At 21.9% G+C, this 24,225-nt stretch overlaps 1 protein-coding gene across 1 annotated transcript; it reads right to left on the bottom strand.

Moving 5' to 3' along the window:
• Positions 1-516: 516 nt before the first annotated feature.
• LOC122855659 (lymphocyte antigen 6G) lies at positions 517-23,026 on the bottom strand. The gene is made up of 4 exons (XM_044157196.1): positions 21,935-23,026; positions 15,952-16,082; positions 7,393-7,450; positions 517-2,746 (listed from the first exon to the last, which is right to left on the bottom strand). The coding sequence occupies exons 1-4, from the start codon at positions 22,008-22,010 to the stop codon at positions 2,613-2,615; spliced, it is 399 nt and encodes a 132-aa protein (XP_044013131.1). The 5' UTR covers positions 22,011-23,026; the 3' UTR covers positions 517-2,612.
• Positions 23,027-24,225: the final 1,199 nt, after the last annotated feature.

Raw genomic sequence — 24,225 nt, 5'->3', positions numbered from 1 at the left:
TCATTGAATAAATATTGACATTTTATGTCAATAAATTTATTCAAAAAATGTTAAATAATTTTTTTTTGCTTTATTATTTAAATTTTTAATATGATTTTATTGAATTGCACCATTTTTATCTTGATATTTTTATGTTTTTTAAATTAAATATTATTTAAATGCCAATGTGTGAGTGAATAACATGCATAAATTTATTAAATTTCAATTAAATTCATGTCAGCAGTTGAAACATCACTCGAGATGAAAATACAAACTCTAAATTTTCCTTTTTTTTATCATCAGCTGTGTGTGAATACGAGAGACACCATACTTGAGCTGCAAATTTGTGACTTTTCAATTGAAATTTAAACATTTAAGTTTACTTTTCCAATATCCCATTTCGATTCTTTTCCCATTTGCCTTGCCTTTTTTTTTTTCCTCAATTTTCCTTATTTTTTACTACTCAAAGAAGTTGAATAAAGTTTTTTTTAAAAAAAGGAAAAAACATTATAAAAAACATGGCTTTTTTTTTTTTTTTCGATAGTGGTTCAAAGAAAATAAAATACAACACCTGTAACAAATTGATCATTTATAACTTTTTGACAATTTAGGGAATAAACAGGAAATATAAAAAAAAAAAATTTTCAAAATAAAAAAAATATATTACCAGCGGATTGATTTTATTGCGGCTCTAATATAAACGTACAACTTTAAGGATACATGATATTTATTTTTTTTAAATTTCATAACTTTATTTTCTGCACAGGCAATCGACGTTTTTTATATTTTTAATTTTTATATTATCAAACTGAGTCACGTAAAACAGCAAAGTTTTATAACTTTAGCCAGGAAATATATTTTTGTTATTTTGACTGAAACAATTTATCATAATTCACAGCTTACATCTTCTCTATCATGTCAAATTAATTTCCATAATAATTAATCATTTTGTACTATTTATAAATCGATTGATAAATTTGATAATATTTTATTGCTTTATTTTTTTATATATATAATGAAATTGTGCTAATTAAATTAATAAAATTTAATGAAAAAAAATTATATTTTGGTTTTTATATTGGCCTCTTGTTTGTATTTTTTTTTTTTCATTTAAATTTTTAAATTATTAATGATAGATTTTATTAAAATACGAAACATGATGCAACTCAATTTATTTAAAATTTAATTATATATAAAGACACTATCACAAAGCATACAGCCAAATAACAAGCATTTAAATTTTAAAATGTAAAAATGGCATTTTTTTTTTTTTTTTTCATTTGTCATTTTGATATTATTTTTCTACTATTTAATCAATGACTTTAAAAGTTTGTCGCTTTTTTAAATATTATTATTTTTTTTTTATTTACTTATGAGGCTATTAATTTTTTAAAAACTTTTTTAGGATAATCACGAAACGTATGCTAAAACTATTATGAGATTTCGAAATAGTTATCTCAAAATACTAGTGAATTAAATTTAGATGTAGATTAAGTCCCTTGGTTATTATTATTAATATTATTTTTTTTATTTTCTTTGTGTTCTATAATATTATTATAATCTTTGGAATAATATATATTTTTTTTCTTTATAATTTATTCAGCAGTTTAATTTTTCATAGTATTTTCAATGATAATAATTGTCATTTTTGTTTTTTTTTATTATTATTAATATAAAATTGAATTTTTTTAAAATTTTTTTATGCCAGATTTATGACCCCACTAAGTGACAATCGAAAAAAAAATTTTAAATTAAAAAATGATGGAATAATAAAGCCATTAAAATGAATAATACTTAAATAATATTAATGATGGGTTTTTTTTTGTTGAACTTTATTAAGTAATTTTGAATTTAAAATAATTTACGTGTTATTGAAAAAATAAAAATACACATATGAAATTAGAGGGGTCATAAATTATATTTAATATTTGACGATATAATATTAATAATTTTTTTATCAATACAATTGTGTTATTTATATAAAAAAAAAATCATAACAACAACAACGATAGAAGAAATTTTATAGAATCAATATTTAAGATTTGTTAAAAATTATTATTATATATTTGATTGTATTATTATTATTTATTTTTTAAATGTTTTATTATGTCATTTGAAGAAAAGAAAAGATTTATTATCGCTCAATGTCTCAATGTACGTGTAACTTTCACATGAACTTTTCAAATATATATTTTCTTTGAAAATTGAGTCTGTCAATGATGAAAATTAATAGCAAAAATAAATGGACATTAAAAAAAAAAAAATGACTGCAAATAGAAAAAAAAGAAAAAAAAGTTCAAATAAATCATAAAAAGTTTGATAGTGCAGCAATTTTCCAAGTCAGATATTGGATTTTTCAAAAAAATAAAAACACCAACAATATATTATAGTAAAAAAAAAATGAAAATAATTGAAAATAAAAAGATACATATTGTTGTATGTATATATAATTTTTGAAAAGAATAAAAATATATAAGTACTGCTATTTTTTGACCTAAATTTTTTGTTATTTTTGTTAAATATTTATACTAGCCTCTAGGTAATAAACAATTTGACTAATATTCTTTAGCTTGATGACAGTGAATTGATGAAGGGACAATGTGTATAGCCAAGAAAACAAACTAGAATTTTCATTAGCCACGAATACTGCAGACAAAAACAATGCCCAATGCAATTGTTGTCAGCTTTGTGGTGGTGTCATGTATGCCAGGACCACTTTTATTACATCCATCCTTCTTGCAGCAGTATGTACGTGTACTCCATGCCTCTGAAAAATATTAAAAAATATTATTTAAACTTATATTAACATTTATATTAATGAAAAATATTATTATTGTTTTTTTTTTTCTAATTTATTTCATATTTTTGTTTTTTTTTTTTTTCTTTTTCATTTTTTTAATAGAAAAATTCTTTCAGTTATAATTTTCTTTTTTTTATTCAAGTTAATCATTGGTTTAAATATCACTATATCGTTGACCCTAAGATCCTCAACTTTTTAATATATTTTATTTTATTTTTCAAAGGTTTATACAACCACAAAAGTTGGAGCTTTTGGAATGTTTCGAAATGCATACTTTTGCTTTTCTAATTTACATATTTCTTACACAAAATAAATAAAAGTAAATAAAAATTTATATATACTTATGTGATACAAGAAAATTATAATCATGCGCATAATCTTAAATTGTTTAAATATTTATATACAATTATTATTGTTGTTGTTTTAAACTTGTAAGTTTTGAGCTTCAAATTCTTTGACTTGATTGTTCCAAAGTTCATCACAAACTAAACATAAAATTTCTATGTAAAAAAAAAATTATACTTTTAGATTCTTATAATTAACAGTATTAGTTTTAATTACTCAATATTATTATTATTAATTTCATTTGATATTATTAACTATCGAATATTAATGCTGCGAAAAGAAAAAAAAAAAAAAATGAAAAATAATTTAATTTCAATGATTGGCTTTACGTGCTCTAATAATCAAGTGAAAAAAATTTTCCATAATTTTTTAATTGATTTAAATTAATTATAATCAAAAAGCAATAAATTAAAAATTATATATTGTTCACACCAATTGTACCAATTTTCAATATATATTAATTAGAAGAAAAAAAAATCTTTGAAATATTTTTTTTGTTTTTCTCCCTTTTTCTATAGTAATTATTTGTGCAGTAAAAAAAAAAATTGAATAATACTAAATACTCGATGGGGATCGAAAGTTGAAATTAATTCAACTCTTTTAAATTTTTTTTAAGCTCATTGGCAGTGTGTGTCCCACACCAAAATGAATTCTCTGTGGTGCTTTGAGTAGCGTCAGAAAATCGAATAAACAAAAAAGCGTGGCAACGGGTTAAAATATAAAAGAAAAAAAAAATATATATATATTGATTGTGTGTATGTGTATGCAGTAGTGTAAAAAAGTAAAAGAAAAAAAAAATAAATAATTCTAGATGGTGCAGTAATCAGAAATCGATGAGGTTCATTTTATCCATCAGTATTTTTTTTAAAAAAATAGCCAAGTGTATATCAAACGTAAATGACGTGAATGTATATAGTATACATATAAAAATTCTACATATACCATATTATATTTTCAGCATATAGTGATTTATTAAATATATATTCCGAACCCTTTCCAGCTGATAGAATCATCAGATAAATGGTTGAGTGAACAAGCTCTGACCATCCCCTAAATATAAACCCTTTTGCACTTGAAATATAAAAAATATAAAAAGGTATAAAATATTTTTAGTTATTTTGAGTGCACCACGAAAGGAAAATGATAATAAAAATTGAAAATTCTTTTTATTTTTTTATGAAATTCAAAGCCATATGCAGACGTGGATTATCTTGATACTTTATTCTCATATTTTTATTTTATTTATTTTATTTATTTAGTTTTTTATTGAATAAAAAAAAAATAGATATAGATAGAAAAGTAATTTCTATATATAAATTGAATTAAGTTTTCTTTTTTTTTATATATAGGAATTATTTTATTATTCAGTGACCAATCGGATTTTCTTTGGCCATGATGAAAGATTTTTATTTTATATTTTTAACAAATTCAATAAAAATGCTAATTGGATAATTTTTCTGGGTTTTAATTTTCAAACAAAGAATTTTTTTATTTATTTTTGTTTAATGAAAAGAATAAATAGTGAATTAAAATAACATGAATAAATTTATTTATGAAATATAAATATTTATAAATTTAATTATTTGATTAAATAATTTTTTTTCATTTTTTATTAATAATCAGTATATTTTTCCTTTGAGATTGTGATTGTTGTTTTGTTTTGTAATTTATGGTTTATTGTGATGTGTTATAAATTATTTTCTAAGACTGGGGGATGTTCAGATAAGCCTTATCAAAACGATCATTTTCTAGGGTTATCTTTAGGGTGATCCAGGATTACACAAATTATTATCAAATGATAATTTATTTTCAATTGGTTTAACAACTTGTTAATAATATTTTTTATCATTATTATTACCACAGAAATTCAAGCAAAATATTTCATATAAATATATATTTTTCAACTCAAATAAAATTCATGAAAATATAATTTTAATAAATTTAAAAAATCATGGAAAAAACAATATTATTCTACTTAAAGCTTGGATAAATAACCACGGATGATACTGTCAGAATTTTTTTAGAAATAAAATTATTTTTCATTGCCCTATTATCTGGAGCTTACCCTCAAATAAAAAATTACTATTTTTGTGGGTAATCCACAAGTCATCCTGCCAATCACAAGCCAATAAAAATAAAAAAAATACAAATTTCTAATACAAAAGAAAAAAAAAGATATTGAACTTTTTAAAATAATTTCTTTTCTTTTCTATTCTTGTAAATTTAAAAATGTAATTTATAAATAAAATATGAATAAATGACATCAATGAATATTCATAAATGAAAATTAATTTAATTTTTTAAATAACACTTATCAATTATTGATGAAAAAAAATAAAAGTTTAATTTTTAAATTGAATTAATGTGTTTTCATGAATGATGTTTTCCATACATCGTTAAAAGTTTGAGTATTCAAATAAGTCATTAATTCATGAGTGCCATGTGCAAAGAGTATCATATGGAAATATTACCATTATTAATAATAAATTATATCATCTCGTAAAACCACCACTTTCTCGTGGTCCACAATGAAAATTTTAACACGACGACGAAACTTTGTAAAAGTAGTTTTAAAAATTAACCAAGAAATTTTAAACTTTAAAAATTTCATTTTTATTATCATGATAATAATTATCATCTGCACTTTATATATAACTAACAAGTTACAACTTGACTTTATATCCTTAACTTTATTATAATAAAATATCCAATGAATTTTTTTTTCTATTGAATATTTTTATATTTTTTTTATCGTCTTTATTATTTTTTTTATTTTTTTTCTGTCAAGTATACCGTTTTTTGACAGTCTCTCGTATCTTTAACTTATGCATAGAGAATTTCAGGTACAGATGATAAATTTTGAATGAATAATAGATGAAGAATACCCGCAGTGAATAAAGTGATAGTGAATATAAAATACTATAAAGAAAAGAGACTTCATAAAAAAGTGTAAAAAAATTTACAGAAAAAAATCATACTGTCATTCTAACTGTCTTTTTTTTTTTTTTTATTATTTCTTTTAAACCCCTTTGGCAGTTTGATATTTTACTTCTTAAATTTACTGTTGTATTTTATTTTTCTTGACCCAAACACAAACATTTTTGAAAAATAGAAAAAATATTAAAAAGACAGAAAAACCATAGTACACACCAACTTACATCAATAAAAAAAAAATAACAAAAATGTGTAGATTGGGTGCTTGGAGTTGGAGCAAACTTTTTCCAGTATGCCTGGAGCAAAAAAAAAACTGATATAATAAATGAAAAGAGATGTAAAAAAATATCTAAGAAAAATATTATTTACATTTTTACTTCACTGGTTTTTTCTCAATTTGACATGTAAATAGTTAAATTTATAAAACAAATTCAGTGTATATAAAAAAAAAACAATAAAATAAATTACTTTTTCATTTAAATTATACTTGCTAATTTCAATAAGAAAAGAGAATAAGTATATAATAAATTTCAGTAGTACAAGTCAAGCCCTGTGTCAGACCAAAAATTTTATTTTTCAATTTAACACCAATCATTTATCTTTTAATAATAATATTTAATAATTTTATTTGATTAAAATTGAAAGATATATCTAGTTATTAAATGGAATCCAAAAAAATAAATAAATCAATCATTTGTTACTAAAAAAAAGGATCATCCAAATGTTGATTGATTTTTAAGTATAAAAATTGATAAAATAAATTTATTTAGTTAAAAATTGTCATATATTTTTGATGCATATGTTGGACTCTTATATATAGTTATCACTCTGGTTTGGATCGAAGTTACCCGACTGATGGGGTGGTTGGGTGTAGCCGTGTGTCCCAAATATGTACCCTTCATAGTCTATGTACATTTGCCCCTCTTTTAAAACTACCCCTTTAAACTCTGCCACTATATACATATATATACAACAACGTTATGTACACATACACGCCCAATTGCTATTTTAGAGCCAACAACTAGTTGTACTATCAATATAACTATATATATGTATATCTATTACACCCCATCTCAACAACGTCAAAAGCTTTTTACAAAAAAATTCCGAGGCTTTTTATTCACTCCAATATCCTGTTATTTCCCATTCCATTTATCATACATATTTTTTTTCATTTTATTTTTTTTTCTTTCTTATTTCGTATTACAAGTTTTTATTTATTTATATTTTTTTTTTTTTTATTCTTCTATTTGAGTAGAGTCGTTTTGATGTCTTTAAAATATCATTCAATTTATCATATTTAAATACAAATCAGGCAGCCTTTGCCAACTTACCCTTTTCAACGCAACTTCCAACACAATCTCGTACTGTTGAACCCTCACTAACATATTTCTGTAAAAGGAAATTAAATTAATTATTAAATTATCAAATAATATTATTGAAAAATTTATTTTTATGATTATTTTTTTTTTTATTATTCATAATTTATTATCGATAACTAAATAAACAATTTATATTTTTTTTATATTATTATTTTATATTTATAAATATTTTTTTAAATTTTATTTTTTGTTATTATTTGATGTTTATAAATATTTAAAAAAATGCAGGAAAATAATTTTTGTTTTTATGGAATTCATCGTATTTATCTTGCTGAAAATTTAATAAATTTTCTTTTACTATTTGCCTTATTATATATTTATAAATATTAATGATAACAGAATAATCAATTTTCCGAAACTTTTTTTATTATTTTATATAACAAAAAAAAAAAAAAAAAGTATATTGCTTTGGGAATATTTTTGTTATTATGGCGTTGTAAAAAATATTGTATAAATGCTTTTGAGATATAAACAACTGTAGAAAGAGTTGAGTTGAAAAAAAGGTAAAAAAAAAAATGAAAAGAGAAATGATAAATATTGAATTGCAAGATATTGCCAGAGGCAAACGGTGGAAAATAGTGGGTACATGGCCTTGGGGTAATCGTTGAGTGTTTTCCTACAGGCTTTCACAAGATTCAACCACGAAATTCGCTTCCTCGTACTTTGTTCCAATGATTGAGGGATATTCATGTGAAATTCGAACAATCAAGAAAATTTTAAGTGTTTAACATTTTACTAAAAAAAAGATAAAAATAACACGTCAAATATATATCACGTATATTTATTTAAATATTCAACATTTATAAATTATAATTTAAAAAAAAAAACCTTTCAATTGATATCAAAATTTAATTAATTTTATAATTTAAATATTTATTAATAGAATTATTTTAAATTATTGATAAAATTTTATTTACATATAAAATTATACATGTCAAACAACAGATTTTTTTTTTCATAAAAAAAAAAAGATAGAACAAATCAAAGAGAAAAAAAAACCTGCCAAATAGCTATGCTAGCAAACACATTATTATAAAATCATAATAATTTTTTTTATAAATAAAAAATTTTATCTTTTTTTGTGTTATATATTCATTTTTTTTCTGTTTTATATAAAACCATATATATATTTTTTTATTATCATTATCGATATTGTAAAAAAAATATTTAATTCTAATAAAAAAATGAAAATAAAAATTTACTATATCAATAAATATAGATGAAAATCATTTTTATCTTTTTTTATATATATTTTATATTATATCACTGGGGTGAAAATTTAGTGACTATTATTATTTACAAACTTTATAATGACACGAACAAGATATATATCAAAATGTCCATATGGATGCATGTATGTCGAAAAGCTACAAACCAAGGGTGCTATTAACACCGCATCAATTGCCTCATTTGTTAATTCACTGTGCTACATAAATATCCATCGAATTTACTTGGCTGTATATAAATTGTCATTTGTTTATTTAGTTAAAGTGTTTTTTTTTTTGTTTTATTTTTATTTAGTATGTTTAACGCCTTTCAAGGTCGTTAGTTATTATGCAACTACATGTTTTCAACTTTGCTTTCATATAAATTGTCTTGATTTAAAAAATTTTTAATTTAAAAATATTGATTTATTACTGGTGATGTTGCAACTATATAAATAAATTTTTTATCAAGGTTTATCTTAGGTAATTATTAACAATTAATTGAAGAGTGAATAATAATTATTAATTAATAAAATGAAATATAAAATATCAGTTTTTTTATCAAGATTTTTTTGGACATAATTGTTAATGAATAATGATAAAATTTTTTGATGAATAAACAAGATAAATAGTAGATGGACAATTGTAATTAATTGAAAAAAAAAATTATAGTGTAATTACTGAGTAATTAATTATTTAATAATATCATTACTTTTTTTGTTTAAATTAAATTTATTGGTTTAGGAAATTTTCATTATTATCTTGCATACAATTTATTTTTATTAAAAAATTTAATTATTTTAATTGTGACTCTTTATTATGTTTAAAATTAAAATTATTTGATTTATTTTAATTTATCACAATTGATAAATTAAAATTTTTTAGCTAGTAGAAAAAATTATAGTTGAATGACTTTTTTTTTTTTGATAATTTTAGAACAAATTTCAATAGAGTTACAGTTTTTTTTTTTAAATTAATGACCTTTTTCAAAATTGATAAATTATTTTTTTAATTTCCAAAATAATTTATTCGTTTTTTAAAATTATATTTCACAGAATTTTATTTTTAAAATACATTGAGTAGATCTTTATTTTCTGTACATGAATTTCTAAATTTTGTAGATTAAATATTTAATTATATTTAATTATAATTTAACTCGTAATTAAAAAATAAAAATAAATATAAAAAGCTTCAATTAAAGGCATTTAGAGTATGATTAAATTTAAAAATAAAAAAAGTAAATTCTTCATATAGATGATATTAAATGAGATATTGTTGTCATGATTATGGGTTGAAAGCTTTAATAGTGTATGATGTTGAAGTTAATGGTTCTTCTATTGGATTTCGATTATACATAGCAAATGCCAGTGACACATTAGACTTGTTCAATTGTAACGTGTCCTTTGGGAGGAGTTGGCGGGATGAATTTCATTTCTGAGCCAGATCCCCAAGCCTCAATTACAATTCCACGACGGATGCAAATTTTGAATATAGTTTATTTGTTGGCACTAATACACCATATGCATTCACTATGATCATTCCACAAATTACAATATTGTCTATTATTTTATTTTTCTAAATTCAATTAATAATCAAGTATTTTATTTTTTTTTTACAATAAAATATAAGTCAATTAAATAAAATTAAATAAAATGTAAATTAAATTTTAAATGAATCAATTTTCTCCGTCATCAATCTCATGCCGGAGTAATTTTTCAAGAAATCGGCCGAAAACGGAGTACTGACGGAGAAAGCCGGAGAAATGCCGGAAAAATATTTCTATCAGAGATGGCTTGCAGATTTTTAGCAGCCCCTCGTACTTTATCACTAGAGTTTAGTTTTACTGTTTGTTCAGAATCTTGACTATCATCAATTTCATCAACACCAATTTCATTATTCGAATGTGAGTTTCAGTAGTATTAGTTGACATTGCATAACGCATATCAGCTTAGTAAAAAATGTTGATTCTTACTGTTATACGCATTAATAGCAGATTCAACGAAAGTTATTACATTGTTATTTTAGTTCTTTTTTTCCAAATTTGATCATATGAACTCTGTTTGAATTCAGCTATTACACGGCCGAAACCTGAAAAAGCTTCCTTTAAAATTTAAATATTCACCCATAATTTCTGGGGGTGAATTTTTAACCTTTACCCCATATGCATAAGGGCAAAATTTTTCTGTTTTTCAGAATATATCCATCTATACTTTTTTTTGACTAAATTATTGTGTTCCTTTGCATATGGGGTAAAGGTTAAAAATTCACACCAAAAAATTATGGATAAAACTATATAAAAATAAATAATTTAATGAAGAATTTTTTTGATTAAAGAACATAATAGATATTACTTGAAATTATTAAATCTATAGATATATATATATATTTAAAAAACTGGAAGATATCACTCAAGCTTATATATAAAAAAACAACCACGAAAATCCAAAAAACTTTCAAGTAATATTAATTAATCTTTATAATACTTAAAAACACCCAAAATAAAATATTTTCTCATTCTCAAAAAAATAAATGAAAGTAAATATAAGTATAAATAAACAATAGTTAATTTTTTAAAATTAAATTCTTGTTTATATTCAGCATAAATATAAAATTACATTTTAAAATTTAATTTTCAGCTCGTTTGAATAACTGCAAATAAAATTTTTTTACAAAAAAAAAAAAAAACCTTTATTAAGCTTTTAAATCTGTTTAATTTGACAGGATATAAATTTTGCGCATATTGCACAATAAATGTTCTTTGTGTACTAGTCGGTATATCATCCTTATTTCGATTGTTCTTTATTTTTTTTTTGTTAAATTTTTTTTCTCGTCTTCTATATATTCACATTTTTTCTCTCACGTCAAAACATTAGATCGAAAGATTATACACAAAATATTTTCACGTGTTTTTCATATTTCAAAATTTTTCTCTTTTTTTTCTGCTACAAGCTTTTTTTTTTTCATTTTTATTTGGTCGTGGTTGATTTGCCCGAAACGTGGTAGCTTTTTTCTTGCCATTTATTGTTTTTTTATTTTCTTCTATTTTCGCCTGGTGTTTTTCTTTTTTACCATTTTCACAAGGTAATATGAAACGTAATAATAAAAACGATCCTCGCGTGCTAAGATGGTATTTGAAAATAAAAAAAAACCAAAAAAAAAAAAAGGCTATAGTGTTTCTTTTTGAGAAAGACAAGGGTTTGAACAGGAAAGTAATATTCCTACTGTTTTAGACCAACTGTCGACATTTTCTCAAACTTTTCTCCTTCATGAAACTTCAACTGTAAAAACTATAGGTAATATTTTCAAGCAAATTCTCAAGTGTACCTTTTTTTTCTCCACTTTGAATTTCTTTTTAAATATATAATTTTTTTTACATTTATTTTTTTGTTTATTTTATTTTATTTTTTTTTACGTCCCACAAGTCAGTTTATTTTAAATCGTACTCTGCATTTTTTTCAAATGAATAATATATTTTACAATAGTGTGAATACATACGTGTACATTAACGTGCGTATATATTTTTTTTTGTGGTGAAAAAGCTTTTATGTTAAACCCACTGTAAAATACACTGATTATATATATATATTTCACATAATGTACACAGAATAAACACCAAGATAACAAAAGACTGATGAATTTTTTTTGTGTAAAATATCTTGCAACAGAGAAAAAAAAAAAAAAAAAAACTTGAAACAATTTGTAAATGTCTGTTTTGGAAAATAAAGAAAGTTAAAATTTATGTTGTTAAATTTTATTGTACAAAGATCATAAAGTAGTTTAATTTGATAAACATTATCTGCAGTAAAATTAAATTAAAAAAAAAAAAGTACTTTTGCTTGAGTTTACCTTTGTAATAATAGTTTATAGTTTTATTTTTTAAATGCCGAATAATTTTAATTTTTAATAATAAATATTTAACTGGATGAATTTTTTTTCAGCTATTTATTTTTGATAATAAAATATTTATGTCAAAAATTTGTTCATACTTGGTTTAAAAAATAAATTATCCTCCAGTTTTTCTACGAAATTCGAAACAATTTTTTTTATCTTTGATTGAGACAATTTCGAAAGAAATGTATAGTAAAATTTCGTAAAAAAAAAACACAAAGAAATTTTGGAAAATATTAACATCAGAGTACCAGACTTGTTTTGATGGTCAAGGATTATCCAACAAGATGACCATGTATACAATTTATGTATATATAAATAGCATTTCATGAAATTGGTGGTATATAGCTGGCAGCAATTTTCACCCAATCGAGTGGAAAATAGGCGGTAAGCCCATTGGGATACATATACATATACACACAGCAATAAAGTAAAATGAGAATATTCTAAATGATAAGGGTGGTGACCACAAAATACTTTTTTGCCCTCTTTAGCTTGAGTGACCTCGTCAGGCTACTTATATATATTTTACCTATTTTTATTTTATTTTTGATAAACTTGAAATAAAAAAAAATATAATCAAATGTCAACATGTGGATCAGTGATTTATATTTTTCCCTTTTTTATTTCACACTGATTTTTATTTTTTTTCGCTTTTATTACTGTCTTGGGAATAGACTTTTGTTTTATTCCTTCTTGACATTAAAAAATAAAATAAAATTTAATATACTTTCACGAGAAAAAGGCATTTGTTAATCTTTTTTTTTTTTTTTTTGAATAATCTTAACCTAGGTCAATGTACTATGGAACTTTAGGTTTTTTTTTCTTTTATAAATGACACAAGATAATCTACTTCGATATGTTAAAATATAAAATTTTATAAATGAAAAATTTGTATATAAAATTTGATGAATATTTTAAAAATTTTATTATTATAAATTTTAATATATTAAACAAAAAAAAATCAGTGAATGATTTCGAAGTAGAAAATTTAAAATCAATATTTTCTTTTTGAAGAAAAAATAGTAGTAGTAGTAAAAAAAAAAAAAATGAAAATAATGGTTTGAGTGTACGTGACACATTGGCTCACAAATTTTTGGTGAAGCTAATGGATGTGTATATGCATAGGGTCACATAATGTATACACATAATGATCGGTTCGATCGTCAAGCATCAGAGAGCATTTAGGTGCGGGATAAATTTGCACAAAGATGCATCAATTCGATTGACTATCTACACGAGAAAACGATAAAGAATTGAATTATATATATGAAAAGAAGAAAAAAATTAAAATTAAAGAAAAATCAAGTTGATAATGTGATAATGCTTATCCTCTCTCATTTTCTCTCTTCATTTTCTCTCTTCATTTCTCTACATTGTCTAACTAGCAAAGGGGATCAATCTCTATGCAGATTTGGCTGGTGGAAAATGGTCGAGATAACTGAGGCTTAAGTCTTGACATGGTTCAGTGAGTTTCTCTTAACCATCTGAATCCTTTCGGAAATGATTGCTTACAGAATAGAAAGTTTATTCATTATTTAATTCATTAAATTTTAAATAATATATATTAATTATTGTTTTTTTAATTTTATCAATTATTTTAATTATTTTAAAATAATATTTAATTAATTTAATTTTTTATTTATTTATTTTTCAATTACAATTTTAGTTTATTTGTATTTTAATTTGTTAAAATTAAAATAACAAATATAATTATTTTTTTTTTTATTTAATTTTCTTTGTTATTATTAAATTTTTAATTATTTTATATATTTTTTTAAACTGTGTATGTAAATTATTTTTTATAATTATAAAAGAAAAACAAATGTTATATTTACTTTTGAAAATTAATTCAGTTTTGATGTTTATATTTGTGCCTTGTTGGTTTGAAAAATCAGAAAAAATATTTGTAGGAGATCGATGAATAGTTAATGTTTGCTTCGGGGATCATTGATTATTTTGTGTATATTACTCTGAAAGTTTTGGACTTGGTAAATATAATACTGATGCTGGCAAGTGAAGCTCTAAAATAATTTATAGACCATTTGTTATAGTGACTGATGTATATGTCGGAACTTAACAGTTATATATTATATAAACAATGTTTTCAAAACAGTATTTTGCAACTTTTATTGTTGTAAGATTCAATATTGACTTTGACTTTATGTTTATAGCTATTTCCTTCAACAATTTTACTACAAATATCAATTATATTTTGCAAGCATAAGCATTATTTTATTCATAATATATTGTTAAAATTCAATTGATAAATTATTGATTACACATTTAATTTAATGTAAAATTTAATTTACCAATTTATTCAAAATTAATTTAAAATCTATAATTAAAAATACCTGTTTTATAATTATTAAATTTTAATTTTTTACACTTCAATGTACTAAACAAACAAACCATTTTAAATTGGTTTGTCAAATGTAAATAATTTAAATGCATTCGTAAAATTTATATAATTAAATATTCACTGAACAAATAAAACACCCAGCTATTTTTGTAAATTATTTGATTTACAATCAAAAACATTAAATGAACAAAAAAAAAAAATAAATAATATGGTTTTAAAAATAGCTCATTATATAGGCCAAGTTAAATTGCAAAAACAATATACATTTTATTTTTCAATTATATATATTTCTAAAAAAAAATTATTGATATTTAAATATGTTCAAGATAAAAATAAAAATTCGTCTGACCAATTATTGACTATGACTACTTGTTTTGAGGTTGTTCGATCAATGATCATGACTCATGATAAATATACCAAAAATACTGACTGATATTTAATCAATTTTTATTCTTTTTTTTTATCCAAACCTTGTAAACTAAAATATCTGACAATATAGGTCATGCCAAAAGAAAGAAAAAAGTTCCTTTTTTTTGTTAAATAACAAACTAAAAATAAAAATAAAAAAATTGAAATTTAGCCTTTAACAAGTTTGAAAAATAAAAATGTCAAAATTAATTTAAAGAGTTTAATTTTAGTTTATTGATTAAAAATATTAATTAGATTGGTATATTGGGTCAAATAATATTATGTAATGTAATTTATATACATAGACAAGGGGTACAGAGAAAGCTGAAGAAGAGAAATGCAAAAGCATCGACCACTTGATGGTTTACATTAGCACTGGTATACCGACAATGTTGTTTGGTTTATTTTGAATGTGTATGTGACACAACAACTCAGTCTAGTCTTGCATGCATATATATCTATAAACCAGAATGAGACATCAAACATTATAGTGGCCTCAAATCGTGCCACTTATGAATATTTCAAGACAAACATGAGATACAGACAAGCCAGAGTTATATATTACTGTGGATGATGTTGAATTTTAGATGTTGAATGTTGATTCCAATGTTAAATGATAAATTAAATTGATCAAATCAATATACTCACAATGCAGAATTCAGCTGATGCTGGACATTGCTGTAGGTGCATTTGAGCTGTTGAATTTATACATGGTGTTATACTTCCTACCCCTTCATTGTATAATCCACATTTATAACAAGTTAGACCTTGTATTTCTGCTGTAAAAAAAAACAATATATTATGCTTATTTTATTTCATTTTATAAGTGAGATTGATGACAGTCAATCAGTCATCATCAATGAGAAAAAAAAAATTCTCTCTTTTTATTTAACAGTGTATTTATTTTTTATTTTTTATTAATGAAAAAAAAGTATGTAAAATTGATTTTTAAATATTGTTATATTCTTTTAATTATTCATTTATGTTTTTTTCTATTTTTTAGAATTTTTTCTTTGTATATCCTTGAAGTTTTTTCCTGTCATTAATTTTATCATATTTTTTTTATCACTGAGCTTTTTTTTAGTATTGAATTTAATGATGTGCAATTGATTTATTATTTAATTTATTTTTTTTATTTTTTCATACGCAATAAAGTTAAATTAGTATATTTGAGAATATGAAAACTAATAAAACATTATGTCAAAGGTATATATATATATGGACTGTGGATGGACAGTATATAAAATCCAACTTTTCCAATTTCTTCTTGTGAGATTGGCAAATCTGGTGGGCGGAACCCGCGGCCTTGTCAAATCGATATATAAAACTCGGTCTATCGTGAATACTTCTATTTCCTTCCATCAACTATATTTTAAAACCCTTCGTTTTATGTCACCTTTTTATTTTATATATTTTTTCCTTTTTTTTCATCTTGTCAACATATTAATTTTTGCTTTACTTGCTATTTTTTTAATATACATCAAATATATTTTTTAATATTAGAATTTTATTTTTTTTCACAACTGTTGTTACAGTTTAATTAAATATTTTTATTTACAATTATTTATACAATAATTAAGTATTTTAAAAATATTCTTTTTTTTATTTTTCCAATAATATATTATTATTTTTTTTGTCGTTCATTTAATGATACTTAATTTTTAAATTATATCTTTTATAAATATTATTATTTTCTATTTAAAAATGTAACGATATTCATTTTATACTATAAAATATTTAAAATATTTTTAATCTTCTATTTTTTATTTTTTATTGACATATTAGTATGCTTCACTTGGTATCATTTTAATAAACGTCAAATAAATTTTTAATGTAATTACACTTGAATTTTTTTCATGCTGCCATAATTATAATTAAATATTTTCATTAAATTTTTCTTATTAAAATATTCATATAAATTGAAATTATAATTAAATAAATTATCTTTATTAATTTTTAATCATCATATTTATATATTTTTTTTTTCAATATTGTGTAGATGATCTTTATGGAGTCACCAAGTTGATACTAAATCGAATAAGTATTTTAATTCTATTTCCAGTTATCCCAAATACCATCAAAAGCAATAAATTTTATATAAAAAAAAATCCAATTGCACTGCATTGGAAGATCAAACCCTCTTCAAGAATTATATCCTACTTTTAAAATAAAAAAAATAAAAAAACAAAGACAAACACAAGCCAAGTTCAACACTATTTTTTTCATTTCAAAATCAAAACAAATTGAATTTTTAAAATAACTCAAAATCAATAATAAAATAAAATCACATCCAATTTTTTTTTTTTTTTTATAACCAAGTGTTTATTATCCTGGTAAATGTTATAAAAAAAAATAAAATAAATGTGTTTACATTGTGGAAAAGAAAATAACATTTAAAAAAAATAAATAAAAAAAATAAATGTTATAAAATAGATAAATGTAGCATGAATAATATATATTGCTGTATAAAAATAAAAATTTTTGATAAAAGAAGTTGACGAATAAAATAACATGAGCATCATATGCAATTGTCCAATTGTCGAAGAGAGTAAGAGTCAAGTGCACAGTAGACTCGTCTTGAAAGAATAAAAATAATAAGAAAATAAAATTTCTAAAAGACAAAGAAACATAAGAAGAAGAGACAGCCCATTGGTGGCGTCCCTTATCTTATCAGAATATTGGCGATATATAGATTGCAATAGAAAAAAGAAAAAAAAAAGAGATATGCCAAGCTCGGTTTGCATTCGCCCAATATCTCCAAACTCTATCACGATTTACCTCTATTCCCCAAACCCTTAAAAAAACTACCCTTGTTCTGCAAAATCGATAAATCGATTCATCAGCTCGATAAATATATATATTTTTTTATTTAATAAATTTTTATTACATTTTTTTAATCATTATTATTGTGAATTTTATTTTTACTTTATATTTTCTTTTTTTCCTTCTTTTTATCACTTTTCTCAGCATTCTCAAGTCGCTGTTTGAAAAACCACTTGAAATATTTGCATGCCAAGTAAAAAAATTATTTTTTTATAATTTATAAATAAAAAAAATATATATATTTTTAACGATTAATATCACACTTGTAGATTAATTGATAATATTAAAGATAAAAAATTTTTTTATTTACAAAATTATTGTCATATATTTTAATTGGTATTTAATTAATATTTTTAATTAATTTTGTAATTTAAATGTTGTAAAGAAATATGTGTTGATAATAATTAAAATTTATTATAAATAAATATTTTTTATTAAAGTTTGTAAAGGTTTTTTAATGTTATAAAATATTTAACATTTGTCAAGTAATTTTTTACTGGTTTTACAATTTTATCAAGCTGACCATCGTAAACTTTGCTGAAAAACATGGAGTACATTGTACTTGATGTAAAACATTTCATTCAAAGTTTTTGTTGAAAAAAAAAAAATAAATAAATAAACAACAGTCATGAAAATATTATATTTTTTATGTAAGAAGAAAATTGAAAAACTGGCGGATATAATGAATAAAAAATAGAAAATAAAAAAGCAAAAAAGTATGAGGGTTTAATTAAAAAATATCCAAAACAATTGACTGGAAAAAAAAAATTTAACTACACATCGTGTGGTTATTTAAAGAAAAATAATAATAATAATAATTGAAAAAAAAATTGTCAATCTAAATGTTGGGGTGGAAAAAAAAAAAAAAAAAATGCCTCGAAGGTTTTTAATCCATATAATAATTTTTATCCTGAAAATTCCTTTTTTGACCTCAGTCAGCATGATACAGCACTAGTAAAGAGTGACTTTTATCTTCTCATTTCACCTATCCATTACAACTACCTAAAAACCATGCCTGAAAGCTTTTTTGATGTCAACATGAGACTGGATAATAAAAAATAAAATAAAGTAAAAAAAAATAGATAAATAAAATAAAACAATAGATAACAAAGTAAATTACTTGATAAATTAAATTTTTTAATTTCTTAATTTAAAAAAAGAAACATAATTTTATAAAATATAATTGAAAATAAATAAAATATAATCCTTTTATTTACAAAAAAAAAAATTAAGTTAAAAAATTAAATATTGATAAATGAAATTCCAAAAAAAAAAAAAAAATAGATAAGAAAATAAATAATTTAAATTTTTAAATGAAATATAAATAAAATTTTCTAAAAGCACAAAAATATTTTATTCCAAGAAAAGATGAGATTAAAGAAAACAAAGACAAATCAAATTTAAAAAAAAAACAAATAAGATGATAAAATAAATAATTAACAATTTAAATTAACTAAAAATCAAATTTGTTATTTTTTTTTAAATCACAAAGTTTTTATAAATTCACGACAAAATTAACTCTCATACAGACGAATTTTTTGTTTTATAATATTTTTTTTTCTCCAGGCACACAGCCAGAATACATATTTTTTTTTTTCCTCAACAGAACTAAAAATTAATCAAAGATCAAATAAAACTAAAAAAAAATTCAACCGTAAAAATGGTGTATATAAAAAAAAAAAGTGAATTTTTTTTCTTTTCATTTTTTCTTCTATTAAAATGCTGAGTTGGGTAAAAAAGGTAGAATAAAATTCTCGAGAGTCCAGATAATTTGAAGAGTCTATGTACACTAATATATATATATAAATAATATCACAGAAATGACGTTAGTAGAAATAACTAACGTCCAATGGTCCAGATTTTGGTTTCTCGTATTTTCAAAACGAACCCACTCAAATAATTTAGAAGTGTCAAGAGCAAACCCAGAAAGATCACCTATCCATTCTACCATTCTACCTTATTTTACTTTTTTTTTTTTTTAATTTTTTTTTAATCCCCTTTTTTTTTGTACTTTTCCTTTTTTCATGCTCTAATTTTTTTTATTTTTATTTTTTTCTCTGCCTCTTCTCAAGTTCTGTAGTAGTATCGCCCACCCTTGAAAGTAATTCAATCAATCGTTTAGCTATTTCTGGAAGACTATGATGATGCCATCGACACAAGAAAGTATGTACTTGGCTTTTTAAGAGGACAATTAATGACTCTTTAAAAAATATCACTTTACACAAATGCCATGTTAAAAGTTTTTTATTGATTAACAATATAATACTCATCGAAATTATATATATATACTTGTTGACAAATCATTTATTTACTCTGAGGGGTTATTTATTGGTGTAGTCATGGTGTAGTCACGTTTAGTTATGTAGTATTTGTACTTTTTTCACAACAACTTGTGTGAAAATATTTTTACAAATTTTTTCGCGATTACTTTGAATTTCTCTGATTTTTTCCCATGTTGACCCATGCGGAGAAATGAGGAAAGAATTTTTTTCGAGGGTTTTTTCAAGGTTTTTCAAGAAAAATTTTTAAAAGGGAGAAAAAAAATTAAAAACTATTTCTTTTTTGAGTAGCGGATCTCTGGTGGAAATATTCCCACCAGGAATCCGTTACTCAAAAAAGAAAAAGTTTTTATTTTTTTATAATTTGATTCAAAATTATTTATGAAATGAATTGTTTTTTTATTTAAAATATCATCATTTATACATGATGTATAAGGATAAAGTATCACAGTTAGTTATAATTTAATATATTAAATTATGTCAATAATAAATTATAACACTTTATAATTTTGTTATAACTATTTTTCAAATATAAATAATTACTATAAAAAAATACATAACTTAATATAAAATATTTTTAATTAAACAACAAACATAATAGATAATACTTGAAATCGTAGTAACATGTAGTGAAGATGTAGTCACGTTTAGTTATGTAGTATTTGTACTTTTTTCACTAAAACTTTTGTAAAAATATTTTTACAAATTTTTTCGCGATTACTTTGAATTTCTCCGTGATTACTCCGATTTTTTCGCATGTTGACCCATGCGGAGAAATGAGGAGAATTTTTTTCTCCGAAAAATACTAACGTGGAGAAAATTACATATAAAAAATCAAACTGAATAATAAATTGATTTGTAAAAAAATAAACAACCTTGATGAAAAAAAAAAAAAACATCAACTGAATAAATGACGAATTTCCCTTTGAATATAAAAATAAAAAAAAAAAAAAAAGTTTCTGATCCAGTTGTTAGCGACGGAAGTTTCATGATATAAAATAAAAAAAAAATCAAAATTAATTCACTTTTTTTAGTGAATTTTAGCTTTTTCCAATATGCAAATCAAGTTTCATCAAAAAATATATTTCTATAATAAAAAAAAAAATTTGTCAAAGCAGGTGAAACATTGCCACAATTAGAATTTTAAATAATCAAAAAAAAAAAAAAAAAAAAGAATTTATTAAATTTAAATATAATTTTTTTATTCATAAAATCAAGATGAATGAATTTATTTATTTAATATGAAATTTGGATAATCATAGCCAAGTTGTCAGTTGTAATGACCATTGTAATAGTAATAAAATAATTGAAGTAATAATCCTGAAGGAAAAAAAAAAATTGGAATAATTCCAAAGTGTTTTTCCTCCAAGATATTTCAAATAAGCCATATAAAAAAAAAAAGTATAACCATGAAGAATCAGAGAAGATATAGAATATAAAAAAATAAATTTAATCTTAAATTTGATTATAATTAAGACTGGATAGGTCAATGTAATGGGGGCTGATAAAAATGTTGAATTAAAACTTACCGACGCAAAGTACCATAATGATAAAGACAGTCCATGTGGCCAAGATTGTTGGAGGCACTTTTATTCGGCTAGTCATGGTCCTTGTTTGATAGTCTTTTGTTTCGTTTAATGCACTTTTTTTTTTTTTCTATTTATTTTTCTTCTTTTACTCAGCAAGAATTGCTTCTTCCTGTAACTAGCTTTTCTTTTTTTTTTTTCCTCTCAATTCCTGTCTAGATTTTTTTTCTTTATTTCTTTATATTCTTTTGGATTTTTTCAGGAGGAAGATGCTCAATCTCTTCAAACACTATGACAGTCTCGCGCCTCTTGAACCGACATTGTCATACATTGACACTTGTCTATTTTATTATTTACAACAGAATTTTTTATATGACAGAATTTTAAACATACGTTTATCTGAATTTTTTTTTTTTTTTAGTTTTTTTTTGCTAAAGATAAATCTGTCATATCAAAGCGAATGATTTATTCAAAGATGATAGGAAAAAAGTATTTTTTTTTTTTTAATTTGAAATCAAGGATTTTTATATTATTTTGCTCTTTTGCTTTTTTTTTTTTGGATTTTTATACTTGGGAATTGTCCTCGTTTCACTGACAAATTACTATCTCAATTGTCATTCTTTTGTTCTTCGTTAACTCGTTTCGAAAATACATAGAGTTACTCTGATTTTATAGACTTGTTTTATTTTTTTATTTATCAGAAAAATATGAAAAAAAAAAGACAAACAGAAGTAGTATATTACAGAGAGAAAGAAAAATTTTTAATTGTCTTTTTTTATTTATTTGAAAAGATTATTTATGAATAGGGAAAATGAATAAATTTTTGTAAAATCAAAGTCACTATTGGTGGTTTTATTTTATTTTATAGATGCTTCAATTTTTTTTTGTTTTTTCTTTTCAAATAATATATTTATTTAAATAATTATTTGGAATAGTAATTTTTTTTAGATTTTAGCTGTAAGACTCGGTGTCTATGAGTGTCGGTGTTCAACTGAGAACTGAAATTTTAACTTTGCACTTTGCAGATAGCAGCATCCAATATTTTTTTTTTCTCGTGCGCATGAAACTTGAACAATTTACAACAGAGAGAGGGTATCATCATCATCATCAACATCGACATTTAGAATTACATATATATGTAAACAATAAGCTTAAATTTCTAAAACTTTTATACTTTTTATTTACTTAAAATTGCAACTCTTATTACAAAATTAATTTTTTATATTTTAAAAATACTTCTTTTCTTTTATAAAATTCAACTTTTTTTTCCTCTATTATTTAAATGAATTAATAAACATTCAAAATATATGATAATAATGAATTTGAATATTAAATTCAATTTAAAAAAATATATTTTAATTATTTCATCTATTTAGAAAATAACATTTTCATCTATAATCTTTTTTTTTTTCGCTAATTTAATATTCTTTTTATAAATAAATAATATATTTTTTATAATTATAATTACAATTACAAGATTGCTATTAATTAATGATTTATTTTTATAAAAGTGAAAATGCAATTTTATTTTCAGCGCTTTTTTTGTGGTATAATTTTAGTTAATGCCATGTTTGTTCGGCAGCAGCACCTACCAGACAACGAAAATATATTTATAATAATTGAATTGAGAATTTTTTACACATACAGTTCTATTTTATGAGTTACACACAATTGCCATGAATGTCTGAAACCATTTTATGCATGTGACATTAATAATCAATTAAATTAAAAATAAAAATTTATTAAATCAATAATATTAAATAATTTAATAAACAATAATAATCAATTAAATCAATCATAATAATCAATAATTAAATTAATAATAATAATCAATTAAATCAATATCAATAATCAATTTCATAAACAATAAAAATCAATTTAATAAATAATAATAATAATGAATTCATTAATAATAATAATCAGTTCAATAAATAATAATAATTAATTTAGTTTATAATAATATTCAATTGAATTGATCATAATAACCAATTAAATTAAAATAGAAATTTATTAAATCAATATCAATTAATCAATAAATAATAATAATCAATTTAATTAATAATAATAATCAATTAAATAAATAATAATAATAATCAATTTAATTGATAATAATAATTAGTTCAATAAATAATAATAATTAATTTAGTTTATAATAATATTCAATTGAATTGATAATTATAATCAATTAGTAATAACAATTCATTAAATTAAAATTTAATAATGACATTAATCAGTTGAATTCATTATAATGTTGTTGACTTCAACGAACACACGTCACACTTACACATACGACA

This window comes from Aphidius gifuensis, linkage group LG4 (assembly GCF_014905175.1).
Source record: "Aphidius gifuensis isolate YNYX2018 linkage group LG4, ASM1490517v1, whole genome shotgun sequence".
Taxonomy (NCBI): Eukaryota; Metazoa; Arthropoda; class Insecta; order Hymenoptera; family Braconidae; genus Aphidius; species Aphidius gifuensis.
Note: the sequence above shows the minus strand (reverse complement) of the source record. Positions and strands in the feature narration are given on the sequence as shown.

Bases quoted from the DNA above. Each gene is read 5' to 3' on its own strand.
- LOC122855659 (XM_044157196.1), bottom strand. From the start codon at position 22,010: ATGACTAGCCGAATAAAAGTGCCTCCAACAATCTTGGCCACATGGACT. The intron at 16,083-21,934 runs GTAAGTTTTAAT...TTTTTTTTACAG, and splicing joins CATTATGGTACTTTGCGTCG to CAGAAATACAAGGTCTAACT. The intron at 7,451-15,951 runs GTGAGTATATTG...TTCCTTTTACAG, and splicing joins CATCAGCTGAATTCTGCATT to AAATATGTTAGTGAGGGTTC.